Here is a 19,082-nt window from a genome sequence, read left to right on the forward strand (position 1 = left end):
GAAGTGTAAACAGCGTTTGTAGATTTTTCGCTCTAGTTCGATTGTGATGTGTCGTGTCAGAGGTCTGTAAAAATTCGTGAAAATTGTTGATTCCATTCCAGAAAACCGATCGCAATGGAACCGAGTGTGGACGATCTGCTGTCCTTCAAGGAGTTTCCCCTGATACAGGAGGGAAACTCCAACAGCGCCCAGCTAAATATCGATTCACCGAAAAAGGTGTCCCCCAGCCGTGAGACCGACAGTACATCAGAAGGTTTGATGGTGAATAGGGGTTTTTGATATCTTTGGAATGATGAATTTTACTTGTAGAAACTGATACTCCCAAAAGCTCATCGTTCTTTACGTTCGAGTACTACCAGAAGTTTTTCGATGTCGATACTATGATGGTAGTGGATCGAATAGCCACGTCAATCATTCCGAAGCGGGCACCGACGGATTACCTGAAGCTCAACATCGGTACCAATCCGGATCTGTACGGGCCCGTGTGGATCGTCATCACTTTGGTAAATTATAGAATATACATTTTATCGACAATCTGATAGAATGAATTACGGATACCGTAAAATGAGAAACTTTTCTCCAATTTTATATTTTTAAAACAAGTTCTGGGATCTCAGTTATCAACTGCGAATTGAAGATCGTCAGTTTACATTTTTGGATGATTCTTAATTTTTCATGTTTTAGTGAACTAAAATATGTATTGAATTTTTAAATTTAAAATCACTTACCGAGATCCCAGTGAGCAATTCATTGAGATATCTGGTTTGTACATACGGTAATTCGTGTGTTTGCATTGGTTTCAGTATTAAAGTATAAATTTACCTATGTTTCTGAATCTATTTATTTGATTTCTAGATTTTCTCGATTGCCATCTCGGGAAACATGGCCAGCTACTTGCAGAATGCTGGAAACCACCAATGGCGGTATGATTTTCACTTGGTCTCAGTCTCGGCAACGGTTATAATACTGTACACTTGTCTGGTGCCGTTTGGTCTGTGGGCTCTGCTCAAGTGGAGCATTCGACCGGATGAGATGGATTTGGAAGAGGTAATAAATGGTTACTCATTGTGTAGGTTTGATAGAAACTAATTTTATCTTTTAGCAATTACCCTACACTCCGTCACTTTTGTCCCTAATTTGCGTTTACGGGTACTCTATGGCCATCTACATCCCTGTTTCGGTACTGTGGACCATTCAGGTAAGTTCAACCGTTTCACCTTGAATATCAACCATTTTAATTCAACATCATTCTTTCAGGTTCCCCTCTTTCAATGGCTTCTGGTTGCCACTGGAACATTCCTGTCCGGTTTCGCTTTGGTTTGGATTCTGATGCCAGCGATCAAAACGTCCAAATATTCCCTCTTCATTACGCCCATTATTGGGTTGATTCATTTCATTCTGGCTACCGGATTTATGCTGGCCTATTTCCGTCCAGCGGACACGCATGAAAGTGTGGCAACAGCCAAGCTGGTGGAACAGGTGAAGGCTACGGTTGCTGCCGTCGTTGCCCACAAGAATGCTACCCAATAGAATGTGAAAGGTGTGGTTAAATTTGTTTCTAAGTCATTTACAAATAGAATAAATCTATGCTTAATCAATAGCTAAATTCGATCAATCGAGTTTAAAAGCGTTTTATACCTTCCTATATCATAACAGAAATGAAAACCAAACACACGTCAAATTCCAAGTATTATAAGGCTATTATACGTTTATCATCTTTCTCTCTATGGGCTGAAAGTCAAATCAATCAATCAATCCTCTCTCAAGTAGCAGTACAAGATGGCAATAGGCCTAATCAAAAGACGTTTAAAGTCAGTTGATTTTGGGGGTCTTTGACAGTTCTCCTATGAAAATGACAGTTCAGCGTTTGCGCCTTTGTCCGGCAGTTGAAACCAGTGGCAGACACGGACCTGTCAACTGGAAGACCATAAAACAAACCTATGGGACCGTTCATAAACCACGTAGACTTTTTGGGGGGGAGGGGGGTGTCTGGCCAAAGTCTACGCTCCATATAAATTTCAAAATTTTTGTATGGACAAAAGTCTACGAGGGGGGAGGGGGGGTCTGAGATTGCCAAATTTTGGTCTACGTGGTTTATGAACAGCCCCTATCCTCTCTAGAAGCCAAAATTAGAACGTTACACTCAGCGAAGTAAACTACCGAAATTTATCAAAATACCTTATGAAATTTAGCCATAACTGTAAAGTATGGATGCCATAAGAATACCTTATGAAAATTGAACATGCTTATTATGACCTAATTACATAAGATAAACTTATGAAAAGGGCAGAAAAATCACAAAATGATGCAGACTGGAATCGATCCATGAACGTCGAAATCACTGAGCTCTTGCCCAACCCACGCAGCTATAGACGCTTGAGAATTTAGTGTTGCTAAATGTGTATAAAAGCCAAACTGTGAGTCGATTTTGCGCCACCAACCGACATTATGATATTCATTCTAGCCGTTATGAATTGTTTAAAGGCAATTTCAAAAGTTAGACCTTATGATAATCTTAGGTTTATTTGCCAGAGTGTAGAAATCTCATTTGATTCTACAAAATGGAGACCACAAACATAGCCCGAAAGCACTCACCCATCTTTAAAATTCTTATCGCAACATCGCTATAACGAGGAAGGAATAGCAAATCCATCCCGTCAACTTTCAAGTGCGGTCAGCGGTGATGGATAACGCGCAGGTACCCAAGATACACAAAAAGCAGGTCGGTTTCGCCTTTTTGTCTTTTTTCATTCGGTTTCCTTTTCATCCGCTTGCCGATTGTCTAAAAATAGATTTCCAGCTCTCAGGAGCTGCTGTCACAAACACATTGCTTTGTAAGTGAGAAATGTGCAATCGTTTATAACAATCCATTATTTTATGTTGAAACTACCAAATGAAAATAATTATATTATTAAACAATAGAACAATTCAGTTTAAACTAGGAATCACTTTGTCGTTTGTCGCAAACAAACTAAAAATTCGGTTGATTTTAACAAGAATTTAAGCTTGTTTACAATTTGTTTCTCTGCGTATAGAAGCAAAAATGACGGAAAAGATTAGTTACGTAATGTTCACATGAAAGAGGTGAATTTTTGCTACACTGTTCAAGAAGATTCAGACAGGAGAATGACTGATCACTAACAACAGCATAATCTTGATTATTCCAGTGCTTATAGGCAGATGCCTTGCTGTATTAGATGGTACAACAAAATCATCATCATCATCATCACTGTTCAAAAAGATTCAGATGAGATTCAATGGGGTTTCAAGAATGTTGCGGCCACATAAAACTCCCGGGAACACCCTGAAATGAAGCCGCTTGGGATCCCCTTGGAACGTCTTTGAAACATCATAGAACGCCTCTGAAACCCCCTGAAACACTCATGGGAGCCACTGAAGCCCCTTGGAAATCTCTTGAAAAGGGATTAGATCCCAAGTCACCTGGGTGAGCTTCAAGTGCTTTAACCCTTTAACCATCACAGATCCGCTTCACAGTAAGTATAAATAGGGTCTTGTACCATTTGGGCAGGTGTACCTGTTTTGGGCACTTGCCGCTATAACTAAGTCAATTTCAAACCGCTTAATTTGAAATTTTGTCCAGAGTTAGGCACGTACAGTATCTAACTCTGTACAAAAATTAAAATCAATCGGTTTGAAATTAACTTAGTTATAGCGACAAGTGCCCAAAATAGGTACACCTGCCCAAATGGTACAATACCCTGTGTATGCACATTGGAAACAAATCTATGTATATAAAAATGCAGTGGCATACCTGGAACCGCGCACTCGACCGCGCATAACTCTCGAACGGAACGTCGGATTTGGGTTATCTTTTTTTAGTTCTTTGGAAGGTTCGTGAGGCAAAAAAACATGGAAAAATTTAGATTTTATGTAAATGGATTTTTCATGCATTTTGAACGGGGACTCTGATTTGGAACGAGAACAAAAAAAAATGCAGTAGGCAAGACAAAGTTTGCCGGAGACAGCTAGTTATATATAAACTTTCAGATTAGAAACGGTTAAAGCAACGGGGATGCATTGTAATAGTTATTTATGTAACGAGTTGCAAAAAGTTGATTTTTTCAGCACGAGTCGTGCATTTATTCAACGAGGCTTGCCGAAAAATTCGAATATTGCAAAGAGTTCCATACAACATTTTATGGAATGATTTTTTCATTATACAACTCATTTGAGTTGTATAATGTTCATAGTGCAACTCAAATGAGTTGCATAAGGGCATTTTTTATTATCGTACAAATTGGGCCGAAGGGTCTCAGATTTACATGAAACTTTTTCCACAGGCAGGGTTCATGGATATATAAACAAAAAAAAAATTGAGGAAATTTCAGGGTCGCCTATTTTCCCGGAAAACTCAGGTGGAATTTTTTTGTTTTCCCCTGACACTACTTACTTTGAAAAAACATAACTTTAGAACGAAGCATCGTAGAAACAAAGTTTTTTTAAAATAAAAATGAAAGCAAATTTTCTCAGGAATCAAAAAAAAATATGAAATGGAAAAAGTTTTCCACAAAATTTTTCACCGTTGAGAAAATTCATAAAGGAAAGCTGAAAAAACTATGTCCGAACTCGTGGAAAATAAAAAAAAAAAATATATTTTTGAGAAGGTAATTTCATAAGCTTTGATCGTTGAAATTTTTGGAATGCACTTACACGGAATTGAAATTATGAATTATGAAATTATGATACTGCATTGCATAAATACATTTCTTTGGGCCTTATGAATACCTGCAACTCCGAACTGTGCCAAAACCTAAGCTCTTTTTATTATAATGGTAATCACGTCCAAATGTATGCGCGTCTTTTTTTTAGATGTAGTTGTGAAACTGCGAGGAAAGCATTTGCACTCTTACCCGGACGTTAGTTTCATAATTATTTACACGTTTTACCCAATTCGTCTGGGTAATATTTGCATAGGTATGTAATTTGTTTAGATTTTTAATTGGCGTGCATTTTTGTGTGAGGAAAACCCGCGCTAGTGTTGGTGTGTTAATATGTCACTCTATTATTGCATCTTGCTTTGCTTTATAGATTACCGTGCAAATGTTCAATCGTCTAAAATATTTGTTCACACGTCAAACACCAAAGAAAGTAGCAAGTAAACAAACCGATTATTCCATGCACCACCCAAAAAGTGTAACCGACGCTTAAAATTCTTAGCAGCGAAACGAACCAATGTATGCTGAAACTGGTGGGAACATATTGTGGTGTGACAAAAAATTTCTGCAGGGGGTCGAATACGGTGCAAAAAAAGCAATAAAACATATGATCAGCAGATTGACCAAGCTGCATGTTATCTAAAGTTTGTTTGTGTTTATTCAATACGGTCAAGTGCAAAACGAATCTAAAAAAATAGTTTTGAAATAAATTCTGAAGTAAGCTTCTTGGTGCACTGCCGGTGGAAGCATATCTGTCCCATGTGACTTTCGGCAAAATTAAGATTTTGCGATTGTACGGGTTGGCAGTGGACTGTACTGCACTGGCTAAGTTGGTGTGCTCGCATTCCACCCAGGTACCAAGCCGGGTGGGAGCAGGAACCAGCGCCACTTGCGTTGTCATTTCAAATGACCGATGAATTGCTTACACAGTTTTGGAACTGGACTTGGATGTCTGTTCTCTGTGATAAAAGTACATTTTTAGATGGACGAAAAAGAACAATCATTTATTCACATTCTAGCAAATGGACGCATAAACATCACATTTTATGAGAAAAATCAATGGAATTGTTGCACATGGGACAATTATGCGTCCTCCGGCAGTACAGTATTAATGAACTATAATGACTTAAGGGCAGACTTTTTTTTATGTCTTTAATAATGAGGCTGAAACGAGGCAGGTTCATCTCAGAATGACAGACTTGTCTGAATCCCAAAATGGCTGCTACAATGGCCAACTTTGGCACGTACTCACGATTTCGAGCGCTCAAATCTCTTCGTATACAAAAATGCACTGTTGTTTGAAGCGGGATTTCAAGATGTTTCCCTTATTATTTATTTATTTAGGGGAAATTATGTATTTTTGGCAGTATTGTTCTCTTCGTCACGGGAGGTTTTTAAAAACCTGTTGAACTCAGAGTTGGCCTCAAATCCTTCTCAAACAAGCTGAGTTGTATGCCCAAATTTCAGGCATTTTAGTCCACAAAACCCCCTATGACAAACCTGCCGATAGTACCTTTAGTCACCCTATTCATTTTCAGCGCAGTCCGCTGCTTGGCTTTGTCATATTTTCACCTTATATTGTATCATTTTTTGTCGAAATTAGTTGTAGTTTTTATCATAATAAGCAGTTTTATATTATTAGGAATTAAAAATTGGCCAAAATTGCATTGATAATAACCGCGTTTAGTTAAAATTGGATCTCTGCTCCTAGAATTGATTCCTTCACTTTCAAATCATTTTTTTTTTTAGAACGAGTCTCTAATTGCTCAATTTTCTAATAGAGCGACTAAGGGTATTATCGGCAGGTTTGTTCTCTTCGTCATGTGGGGTTTTATGAGCTAAATTGCCTGAAACTTGGGCATATAACAGCTTGTTGAGGCCAACTCTGAGTTCAACAGGTTTAAAAAAAAAACTTCTCATGACGAAGAGAACAAAACTGCCGAAAATACACAATTTCCCCTATTTACTGTTTTTTTTTCAATTTAAATTAAAATTTTAATTTTTAAAAAGATTGATCTCTTCCCCGAACATATTTTTGGGTAAATTCTTGGGCTTCGCTTGGAGCAACGACACCTTTCTTCACAATTTTACATCTGCTCACCGCATTATCCATGTATTGGTGTCATCGTCTCAGCTTTCTACAACGCAGGGGTGTGTACCAATGAGAGTCTAATAGAGGTGGGGAAGAAGATACTTCGTGTGCATGAGATCCGTGTCTGGTGCAAAACATGTCACTACTACAAGCAAAGCGAGCTCCCATAAGAACGCGTGTCAAATAGTGACGTCACTATTTGTGTTTACATTTTTCTTTGCTTACTAATACATAGCTGTCGTATTCTTTCCATATTAAAACATTTTTTTTTAAATTTCCAAACGATCAAACATTTTATTATTTTTTTTGTTTTCACTCACACACATCCTACACACATCCGTCCGCGTCAAAACTCGTTGTAAAACTGAAGTTGCGCTGTTGCACACCGGCACGTCCAACCGCAATTCCATGCTCAAAACATGCCTTCTCTCTTCCTCTTTTGTACGCTTCGTTCCATTTACCGCCACGCCGATTCAGCAGACGCATTCTGCATTCATCTGTCTGGCAGCTCCGAAGCTCCGATCCATTCATGCGTCTTCGTTTTCGTTTGCCACTCGGCAAGCGCGTGACTGAAACGAGGGAATACTTCTCGTGCGATGTTTTGGTTGCACGGAAGAAAATATACAGTTGGTTTTTTTATGTACAATAATAATCATAAAAGTTCTTCATTCAATTTTGATAATTCTAAATTTTAGATGATTTACTCGTTTACTATATAATACTACATAGTGTAATTTATTATTTTATTTATCTATTCTCTCCATAATACTACATTCGCTCTCCTCTCTACTCTAAACGTGTGAAATGATTTTTATTTTATTTTTTTTATTTTTACTTTAATTAGCATGTTCAAATAATTAATTTCTAACTTTAATTGAATGAGAATTTAATGGAAATTATTACATGAAAGCAAAAGAAAATTAAAAATAATGCGATACTATGACCATGACTATGACCAAAACATCGTTAATAACAAAATGATGCTCTAAATATTTTTTTTTCACGATTTTTTTTAACTATTGCTAAATTTAATTGAAATATAGTTAAAATCTATAGATTTTCTTAAACATAATTACTACACATAGATTTTTAATAACATTTGAGCTCTTGACTCAACACCATTGAAAAGGAAACGAAAAACTTCAGGAACATTATGCTGTGCTACATTGCGATAATCATATGTTTCAACGTATACATTTCTTGCTGCATCTAAACCTTAGAATAACTGTAAAATAATAAAACTTCGTTTTCTTCAAATCCCGTAGCTTTATCTACGAATTATGTTCTAGAAATCTGAAAAATACTATCCATTCATAAACTTCATTTTTCTGATACTCAACCATTTTAAATCATCAGAACTTCAAACTCCACAACCATAAAAAACATTTACTTTTGATTTATTTTAATATTTTTCATTAAACAAACATAAGCCAGCCAACTAATATAAAAGTGTATTGATATTGAGTAAATTTAAAAGCATATGTCTTTCAAACTGGATACAGAATATAAAAGAAAAAACTACCATCAAACTTAGTACCGTAAAACGGGGTATCATTGATCAGCGGGGTAACATTGATAGGCTTGACCGACCTCATGAAATGTTAAAACAAGCATTTTACATTGAACCAGTTTCTGCTATCGAATGGTATATCGTAATCTGCTGTTATTTAGCTATTAAATGACATGTAATTCTTGAAAATTGAATTTCACAAACAATGAAATAAATCGATTTTTCCATAACTGTGTTGCGTAACGCAATGAGATACATGATCAAACATTCATGCATGGTATGAATACTAGATACAATATGAGGTTCGAAATCACTGTATTATTTCAATATGATATCCTAGAGTTGGATTTAATGAACGAAACTTTTATGAAAATGCTCTTTTTCAGTAAAATATACAATTTACTTAAAGTAAGCTATCAAATCTTTAAGCAATTGCCTACCTTTAGGCGTTATTCGCGGTTTGGAGGAATTTAATCTTAAAATAACTCAAAAAGTACATAATTTGTAAGAATTTGGACAACATATTCGAGATCAGCGACCCCGAATTTAGTAAGTAAGGGTATTTTCAATACAAACGAACATTGATCACTGACATGATCAATGTTACCCCAAATCAACAAAATCAAAAATTAGATTAAAAAGTCTATTTAAACATGTTTATAAATTTTGCAATACTTTTTCGAGTAGTTTAACACATAATCAGAGGGCCAGTACTTGTTTTAAAAATATAAAACATGTAACATTACCTTTAACAAGAGAATTATTCAAGAAAGATCGAAAATTCTGATCAATGTTACCCCGGATTACGGTAAAATTAAATGTGACTCTACCGTCTTACCCCGCTAATTCGACACTCTTTAATACGACACTTTTTAATTCGTACCCCGCTTATTCGACACTTGTCGAATTAAAAAGTGTTCAAATGTCACAGCGATGTACACTGTAAATGCAATATAATCCGATATTGCGCTTATACTCGCACCTGCAGCAGCTCCTCTTGCAGCCGCTACTTCCGGAAGTTCTGAGATGGTGCTTTTCGTTCGCGCCACCACAATATCTGTTGAAATTGTGTTCAACAACAAACCCAAAATTCAAAACAAAACAAAAATAGAGTTGCCAAATTTCATTGAACAAGGTGATGTAGGGTGATTAGTTTGTCGAATTAAAAGTTTACCCCGGTAATTCGACACCAATAGTTGTCGTATAAGCGGGGTAATACGGTATTAGAAAACCCATTGAAGTTGTGGATGTTAACAATTTTTATACCATGCTATTTGTTAAACGTCTGGATTCTTTTTTTTTTATTTTTATACTTGTGTATTTTAACTAGAGATAATTCTACACTGGCTGGATTCCTCTGTTATCTATTAAAAATGTGTTTATGTGATATTTATTATTTAAATTACCGTTCACTAGAAAATTGTTGAAATTATAACAATTTACCACACTTACTTCGAGGTGTATACCTTTTTTTAATATAATTTAAGTTCCATGCATGTTATTTTTTTTCGCCATTCCTCTTCACAAACTCTTTATTTGAAGACCAAAATCAAATCATTCGACCTCATTAACCAAAAATCTTCCAAATCTGACCTCAAAACAACTTCATAGATTGAGTTCCTTAATGTTCCCAATCCAGTACTAAAAACAGATGACTTCCAAACAATTCACTTGTCATTTCTCTTCACAAATTCCTTGCTGCAAAATCCAAACCAAGATCCAAACCAAAATATTCAAACAATATCTTTAACTTCCATTATCATAAATTTCAAACTCTGATTTCAAAACACCATCATGGATTGAGTTTTCCAGACTCAATATGACCAATTCAGTACTAAAACTAGATGATTTCATTTGTCATTTCTCTTAACAAGTTCCCCATTTAAAATCCAAACCAAAATATTCAAACAATTACTCTAACGCCCTTTTCCAAAAATTTCAACTCTGATCCTAAAACACTAGCATGGATTGAGTTTCCCAGGCTCAATATGTCCAATCCAGTACTAAAATCAGATAATTTCCAAACAATTAATTTGTCATTTCTCTTCACAAACTCTTTATCGCAAAATCCAAACAATTCCTTTAACTTCATTATCCAAAAATTTCTAACTCTGATCTCAAACACCATCATGGATTGAGTTTTCCAGACTCAATATGTCCAATCCAGTACTAAAATCAGATGATTTCCAAACGATTAATTTGTCATTTTTCTTCACAAATTCTTTATTGCAAAATCTAAACCAAAATATTCAAACAATTTCTTTGACTTCATTTTTCAAAAAATTCAAACTCTAATCTCAAACACCATCATGGATTGAGTTTTCCAGACTCAATATATCCAATCCAGCACTAAAATCAGATGATTTCCAAACAATTCATTTTTCATTTCTCTTCACATATTCTTTACTACAAAATCCAAACCAAAATATTCAAACAATTCCTGACTTCCTTTATCATACATTTCTAATATGACTTTCCATCCAGGACCCCTCACATGGAAATCACACAAAATTAACCGTTGGTCCACCTATGCCATCAGGCATAGGAATTATGGCTTTGCATCCATGACCTCTCGCATGGGAATTACAAAAAATTAACCGTTGGTCCACCTATGACATCAGACATAGGAATTATGACTTTTCCATCCATGACCTCTCGCATGGGGATTACAAAAAATTTAACCGTTGGTCCACCTATGACATCAGACATAGGAATTATGACTTTCCATCCATGACCTCTCGCATGGGAATTACAAAAAAATAACCGTTGGTCCACCTATGACATCAGGCCTAGGAATTATGACTTTCTCTTTTTTTTTCAGAAAAGTACTATAGCATAATTTATATGACGCTTCTATTATTCCTTTCTGTATTTCTGTACCATTTTGCAAGATTTCGCTCATCTGCATTGTCTGTCTAATCCCCCAAAAATATCACAAACCCGACAAAAATTCCTAAACATTGTTATTGCTTTAATAAGCTATTTTACGAGACGTTCTACCGGTGGGCCGCTCATTGTTATTGTTTACATTTGATGTTTTTGTTTTCGCGAAAAGTAGCATAACATGTGGTGAGCGCCTATCAGATTTTAGCAGGCAGAGATGTTTTGGTTTCTAATGCGGCATGTATCAATCCCCCGAGCTGCATGATGTCACAAGCAGATGAAAAATACATCTCCACGGTCGACGGATAATAATTATAGTGGGCGGATTGACGCATTTTTGCAGATAAATGAACCTCGTTTATGGAATGGGCCTGTATCACATGTTATGCTAGTGAAAATGTAAATAAATGGGCCCACCGGATGGGCTTCAAAACTGGTAAACATTCAAAAAACAGCTGATTTGAAACGTCTCATAAAATGCCTTATATGATCACTGGCATAACCTTTGCATTGCATGATGAAAACAATCTCTCATTCTCTTTTCACAGGCTTGTTCGATCCAAAATAAAAAGACAATTCACACCGTCTTCAGCCAGAGGCTGCACAGACTGAACATTACACTTACATTAGACAACGGACAACACACAAGAACACCCAGTGGCCCAGTGGTGAATTTTTCGTTTGACGAAAAGTTTTCACCGACTGGAGCGGAAATCGAACCCTCACTCCGAGGCTTAGGATACGCCTAGATGACTGACGCCTCTAACCGCACGGCCACGAAGCCCACGAAATATCGATCTTTACATGAAACTTGACTAAACATCAGTACGGACAGAACCGAATTTTGAAAATATGTTCGATAAAAAAGTGCTCCACAAACCAAGCTTTTTTATTCCATACCGCGATTGTAACTTGTAATCAATTCTTACCTGCTCTGCTTTAATTACTTTTTTTTGTGAGCTGACGAAATCGTGCGATTGTCTCGTGAGCAATAAAAATTCTTTCATCATTGCTTCAACTGAAGCTTTTATTCGATAAACCTCGGAAATTTCATTCAAATTTGGTATTAAAACTCATAGAACAATCAATACCGGCACCGTAAGCACCTCCTTCCAAGTTCCCAGAGAGATTGAAATCATTACCTTTCCCATTCAAAATCACTCACCTCAACGATGTCTTCACCAAACAGTCCATATTTTCACCAACACTTTCACTTCGACTTTCAATTATCACTCACTTTTTCATACATCAAATTAAGTCACCAATTATTTAATCACTACTACCGGCTGCGCCATGTCGTATTCTTTCCATATTAAAACATTTTTTTTTAAATTTCCAAACGATCAAACATTTTATTATTTTTTTTGTTTTCACTCACACACATCCTACACACATCCGTCCGCGTCAAAACTCGTTGTAAAACTGAAGTTGCGCTGTTGCACACCGGCACGTCCAACCGCAATTCCATGCTCAAAACATGCCTTCTCTCTTCCTCTTTTGTACGCTTCGTTCCATTTACCGCCACGCCGATTCAGCAGACGCATTCTGCATTCATCTGTCTGGCAGCTCCGAAGCTCCGATCCATTCATGCGTCTTCGTTTTCGTTTGCCACTCGGCAAGCGCGTGACTGAAACGAGGGAATACTTCTCGTGCGATGTTTTGGTTGCACGGAAGAAAATATACAGTTGGTTTTTTTATGTACAATAATAATCATAAAAGTTCTTCATTCAATTTTGATAATTCTAAATTTTAGATGATTTACTCGTTTACTATATAATACTACATAGTGTAATTTATTATTTTATTTATCTATTCTCTCCATAATACTACAATAGCCATCTCTTCTTCTTCCCTTACTAATACATAGCCATCTCTTCTTCTTCCCCACCTGTAATATACTCTCATTGGGTGTGTACAAAGCAAAACGTCAACAAATCATCTGTTTTGACATTTCCAAGCATCTTTCCCTATCGAAAGCAAAAAAGTAATAGCATTTTGCGAAGTGTCCACTTGATTGAACAATTAATTGTTGTAACAATATCGTAACCGTTCCCATTCCCTTATTTCGATTCAGTTCACCAACAGCTCAGCAGCACAATGGACGCCCATCGCGAAGCGATTCAGAAACAAATCCACCAGGACTGGGCCAATCGCGAGTACATCGAAGTCATCACGGCCAGCATCAAACGAATCACAGACTTCCTCAATTCGTTCGGTGAGTAGCATGTCAACAATTAGCACATCCCATCTTTAGCAAAGAATTTCATTATTTATCGTAATTGTTTACTGCAGATATGAGTTGTCGGTCGCGGCTGGCGGTGCTGAATGAGAAACTGACCACGTTGGAACGGCGAATCGACTACCTCGAGGCTTGCGTGACCAAGGGGGAAACGTTGCAATAGTTGGATTGTGTTCCGCGGGGAATGAGGGAAAGGGATGTGGGCTTTTTTCCGGCGAACTGAGATGTGTGTTGCTTTCAGCGGGATGGTAAAGCTATGCATTCAATGGAAGTGTGAAGAAGGTGGCGAACATTTGGCAGATACGGCCAAACGGATTTCTAGCGCGTAAGATACTCCTTTATATAAATTTAGACAGTATGCTGCATTAGTGACAAATGTAAATTTATTTAACTATCATTCGAATAAAATGAAATACGAATCATACATCGAAGGCTTATTTTTCGTCAAGTTTTTTTATATTACTAGGCACGGACCAGGCTGGACGAGTCGAAGAGTGATTGAGCAGAAGATCACAGCTGTCAAGAAAAGACAATCAATATCAACAAAACTCATTTTATGCATAAAACATGGAAAAAGCATAGATTAACTTTGAATACATAAAACTTCGATACATTAACTAAACTAACCTTTACTCGTGTTAATAATTATACTAGTTCCGTGTCGCCAACCATGTCGTGACCTCTCTACGAAAGGATTTGTAATTTCTAAGAGATTTTAGATTTTAGAAGAAAGTAAATTCCAATTAACAATGCCTCGTACAAAGAGAGTTACCCCATAGTGAGAGGTATTATGATGATACAATATGAAATTTCGATTGCGCGTTCCCTGAAAAAGTCTTAGTTTGTCAAATAGATACGAGGGTTTTTCAGTATTAACAATTTTGAATAATGCAAGACGGTAACGTAGTTTCAAGAAATTGTGAAATGAGCAGCCTAAAAGTTGTTGTTGATAATGCGTTACACTATCATATCTAGAGAGATTGAAAATCCATCGGAAGGGAGGTAAAGCGTGGGTCCTGAGATGAACTAGCCTAAAGCTAAAAATCTCGGATTCGAACTGCTCACTAAACATACGAACTTCTGCCGGAAATTCTTATAACAGCCTAATGATAAATGTTAGCATCTCCCAGAATGAGTCAGTTTATCATAACAACATACATACATACATTTATTTGTTCAACATCACATTTAAGACAAGACATAATCAACAATAGTACACCACAATACACGGTTCGTGGCTGCCGCTCTCCATCCTCGGTCGCGCCCGATGCTCGCCAAGTCACGCTCCACCTGGTCCGCCCATCGTGCTCTCTGCGCTCCACGCCTTCTTGTGCCAACCGGATCAGTTGCAAACACCAGCTTTGCAGGGTTGTTGTCCGGCATTCTTGCAACATGCCCTGCCCACCGTATCCTTCCGGCTTTGGCCACCTTCTGGATGCTGGGTTCGCCGTAAAGTGCAGCGAGCTCGTGGTTCATTCTTCTCCGCCACACACCGTTCTCCTGCACACCGCCGAAGATCGTTCTTAGCACGCGTCGCTCGAAAACTCCGAGTGCTTGCAGGTCCTCCTCGAGCATGGTCCATGTCTCGTGCCCGTAGAGGATCACCGGTCTTATCAGCGTTTTGTACATGGTGCATTTGGTGCGTGGGTGAATCTTTTTCGACCGCAGTTTCTTCTGGAGCCGCTAATGATGCGCCTCCGAATTTCACGGCTCACGTTGTTGTCAGCCGTCAGTAAGGATCCGAGGTAGACGAATTCCTCCACCACCTCGAAAGTATTCCCGTCTATCGTACCAGTACTACCCAGACGGATCCTGCCGTGTTAGGTTCCGCCTACCAGCATGTACTTTGTTTCTGAGAAATTCACCACCAGTCCTACCTTTGCTGCTTCGCGTTTCAGGCGGGTGTACAGCTCTGCCACCGTTCCAAATGTTCTTGCAATAATGTCCATGTCGTCCGCAAAGCACACAAATTGTCCGGATTTTGTGAAAATCGTTCCCCGGCTGTTAAGCCCGGCTCGTCGCATCACACCTTCCAGAGCGATGTTGAAGAGTAGGCATGAGAGGCCATCATCTTGTCGCAGTCCCCGGCGAGATTCGAATGAACTAGATAGTTCACCCGAAACCCTTACGCAGTTTTGCACACCGTCCATCGTTGCTTTAATCAGTCTAGTCAGCTTCCCAGGAAAACCGTTTTCGTCCATGATTCTCCATAGCTCTGCGCGGTCGATACAGTCGTATGCCGCTTTGAAGTCGATGAACAGGTGATGCGTTGGGACCTGGTATTCACGGCATTTCTGGAGGATTTGCCGTACGGTAAAGATCTGGTCCGTTGTCGACCGGCCGTCGATGAAGCCGGCTTGATAACTTCCCACGAACTCATTTGTTTTATGTGACAGTCGACGAAAGATGATCTGGGATAGCACTTTATAGGCAGCATTCAAAATAGTGATCGCCCTGAAGTTCTCACATTCCAAATGGTCGCCTTTCTTGTGAATGGGGCAGACTACCCCTTCCTTCCACTCCTCCGGTAGCTGTTCGGTTTCCCAGATCCTGACTATCAGCCGATGCAGACAGGTGGCCAACTTTTCTGGGCCCATCTTGATGAGTTCGGCTGCGATACCATCCTTACCAGCTGCTTTGTTGGTTTTGAGCTGATGAATGGCATCCTTAACTTCCCTCAGCGTGGGAGTTGGTTCATTTCCGTCCTCCGCTGCACTGGCGTCGTCGTTTCCTCCGTTGCCGTGGGCTCCCGTGCCTACGTTCTCCATGCCGTTCAGATGCTGATCGAAGTGCTGCTTCCACCTTTCGATCACCTCACGTCCGTCCGTCAACAGGCCTCCGTCTTTATCCCTGCATATTTCGGCTCGCGGCACGAAGCCGTTGCGGGATGCGTTGAGCTTCTGATAGAACTTCCGTGTTTCTTGGGAACGGCACAGCAGTTCCATTTCTTCACACTCCGCTTCTTCCAGGCGGCGCTTTTTCTCCCGAAAGAGGCGGGTCTGCTGTTTCCGCTTCTGTTTATAACGTTCCACGTTCTGTCGAGTCCCTTGCTGCAGCATTACCGCCCTCGCTGCATTCTTCTCCTCCAAAACCGTTCTGCACTCTTTGTCGAACCATTCGTTCCGTCGATTCCTTTCCACGTACCCGATGGTGCTCTCGGCTGCATCGTTGATGGCTGCTTTCACTGTACTCCAGCAGTACTCTAGAGGGGCCTCATCGAGCTCGCCCTCGTCTGGCAACGCGGCCTCGAGATTCTGCGCGTATGCTGAGCCGACATCCGATTGCTTCAGTCGCTCTAGGTTGTACCGTGGCGGTCGCCGGTATCGTATATTGTTGATGACGGAGAGTTTTGGGCGCATAACAACGTAGTCAACGATTAAAGAAAATTAAATCTTGATTATAATTTTGTCAGCTATGATTCCAATAGCCTACCAGGCTATACATTAATGCATGGTTATTTTTAATGAAAATATTTTCAGGAATTTTAGTGTTTTTTTACTCTAGAGATAATACAACTAATAATGAAAACCTAAAAAAGAGAAATTCACAAAGATGTCCATAACGCACAAGTAAAACTTTGCATCAAAATTGTTAGAAATTGTACCTATTTATTTGAGCGGCCATCATTGGTGTTGTAAAAGAGTCCATGATGGGCAAAAATTCGTATTGAACATAGAAGAACAATAATATTATATTAACTTCTGCTATTTCTCACAACAGTTCTCACTATCTTCTAGCCGTTAGTTTCCAGGAGGCAACACAAAAGAGTGAAGCAAGGGTATTTCTCCCCTATGTGGCGAATAGACTCTTGAGATCTCAAGCAAACGAAATCTTCTCTTCAGTTGTTGCGATCTACACTGTACCGAAACGAGATGTTGGCGATCCCGTCCTCCAAAACAGGACCTCTCATTCAAAAAACAGCTCAAAGCAGGTGATAATAATGTAGCTTGTGTAGCTCTGAGATCGACTGCCACACAAGTTCTGATTGAAAAGTACCATAGCCACACACAACGATACACTAATGGCTCAAAATCGCGTGGATAAGTATGAGTCGGCGTTAATGGACAAGACCTCATCATTCATTACAGACTACCAGACATGTAATCCGTCTTCTTGTAGAAACCGCGGCCCTTTTCGTCGTGGCTTTGCATCGTTCACAAAAGCCAATCGTAATTTTAACTGATTCAGACAGTACTATTCTCACCCTCAAGTATACATCAATGGATCCAGACAATTTAACTAATTTAAGACAACGGTGATAACGTTGCTTTTGTTGGTATATCTAATTGAAGATATCTCACCAAGAAAGTCCCTGGCCCCAATGACAAAAATGGGTAAAGAACATTATCAGCCAAGCGTAGACAAAAGAGTGGACGGCTGTAAGAGAGCCCTTTATTCGCAAGAAGAGAGACAATTAGGTAGAACGACACAAACAACTTTAAGAACCCACATTTCTCTCGAGATTCTGACAGACTAACCCATAATATGGCTGGTGGGTCAGGGTTCTATAAGGACTGTTACATATGCGGGATTACTAACACCGTTAACATACCGTTAGCGTCTGTTTCAAATTCGACAACATCCGTGAACAATAAAATATTCGACCCATCCGAAATGCATTCAACAACGATGCAGCAAATGAAGAAGCTATGCTTTCATAAAGATGCAGGTTTATATTGCTGTATTTAAACCAGTCTTGTTAGAGATCACATTCATTTGAACCTTTTCGACGATATATGGCCGCCTTTGTTGGCTTCGTGGCCGAGCGGTTTGCGGCGTCAGTCGTTTAGGTGTCTCGTAAGCCTCGGAGTGTGGGTTCGATTCCCGCTCCAGTCGGGGAAAACTTTTCGTCAAAACGGAGAATTCTCCACTGGGCCACTGGGTGTTTCATGTGTTGACCGTTGTGTTGTCTAATGTTAGTTATGTTCAGTCTGTGCGGCCTCTGGCCGAAGACGGTGTAGTGTCTTTTTTTTTATTGAACTTCGTTCCACCGCTCGTGCTGTGTGTAAGAGCAAAGATGGTAAGAAGGTAACCATCTTTGGTAAGAGGTAACGGTAGCGCACGAATGTAACAAAGCAAGCTGACACCCGACTGCGGCAATGAAATGAAGGTAGTGAAAAGTGTCGAATGTTTAAAAGACTGCAACGAAGACCCTTGAACGATGCAGGAATTCGATTGAACTACTTCAAAACAACACAATCCTGTAACGACATCCTATCCGCATTCACATCATCCGCAAAGCACACACATTCGCCGGATTTCGTGAATACCGTACCCCGGTTGTTAAGCCTGTGTAGTCACATTATATATTCCAGAGCGAGGTTGAAGAGTAGGCATGTGTAACCATTGTTACAAGAATTCATATTCGTTTTAAATATGCGTCATGGCAGCCGAGGATACAGATAGGGTCTTGTACCATTTGGGCAGGTGTACCTATTTTGGGCACTTGCCACTATAACTAAGTCAATTTTAAACCGATTGATTTGAGTTTATGTACAGAGTTAGATACTGTAGGTGCCTAATTCTATACAAAAATTCAAATCAATCCCTTTGAAATTGACTTAGTTATAGCGGCAAGTGCCCAAAATAGGTAGACCTGCCCAAATGGTGCAAGACCCTACATTAACATATTTCAGAGATTAGAAAACCACTGGGCTGTAAACAAAATCTACAGCTTAACAT

General features: G+C 39.0%; 2 protein-coding genes across 2 annotated transcripts; both read left to right on the forward strand.

The window, feature by feature from the left end:
- On the forward strand, positions 1–1,619 carry LOC109423541 (protein YIPF1). The gene is made up of 5 exons (XM_019698528.4): positions 1–253; positions 310–503; positions 856–1,047; positions 1,103–1,198; positions 1,258–1,619. Exons 1-5 carry the CDS (start codon positions 115–117, stop codon positions 1,528–1,530), a joined length of 894 nt encoding a protein of 297 aa, XP_019554073.2. The 5' UTR covers positions 1–114; the 3' UTR covers positions 1,531–1,619.
- An 11,425-nt stretch (positions 1,620–13,044) lies between these two features.
- LOC109423566 (probable protein BRICK1-B) lies at positions 13,045–13,824 on the forward strand. The gene is made up of 3 exons (XM_029871713.2): positions 13,045–13,145; positions 13,236–13,376; positions 13,454–13,824. Exons 2-3 carry the CDS (start codon positions 13,259–13,261, stop codon positions 13,561–13,563), a joined length of 228 nt encoding a protein of 75 aa, XP_029727573.1. The 5' UTR covers positions 13,045–13,145; positions 13,236–13,258; the 3' UTR covers positions 13,564–13,824.
- Positions 13,825–19,082: the final 5,258 nt, after the last annotated feature.

The sequence above is a fragment of the Aedes albopictus genome, chromosome 2, assembly GCF_035046485.1.
Source record: "Aedes albopictus strain Foshan chromosome 2, AalbF5, whole genome shotgun sequence".
NCBI classification, from domain to species: domain Eukaryota; kingdom Metazoa; phylum Arthropoda; class Insecta; order Diptera; family Culicidae; genus Aedes; species Aedes albopictus.

Excerpts from the sequence above, each read along its gene's own strand:
- LOC109423566 (XM_029871713.2), top strand. The coding sequence starts at position 13,259 with ATGGACGCCCATCGCGAAGCGATTCAGAAACAAATCCACCAGGACTGG. Across the intron at positions 13,377-13,453 it reads AGACTTCCTCAATTCGTTCG|ATATGAGTTGTCGGTCGCGG; the intron begins GTGAGTAGCATG and ends TGTTTACTGCAG.
- LOC109423541 (XM_019698528.4), top strand. The coding sequence starts at position 115 with ATGGAACCGAGTGTGGACGATCTGCTGTCCTTCAAGGAGTTTCCCCTG. Across the intron at positions 254-309 it reads GACCGACAGTACATCAGAAG|AAACTGATACTCCCAAAAGC; the intron begins GTTTGATGGTGA and ends TTTTACTTGTAG. Across the intron at positions 504-855 it reads TGTGGATCGTCATCACTTTG|ATTTTCTCGATTGCCATCTC; the intron begins GTAAATTATAGA and ends TTTGATTTCTAG.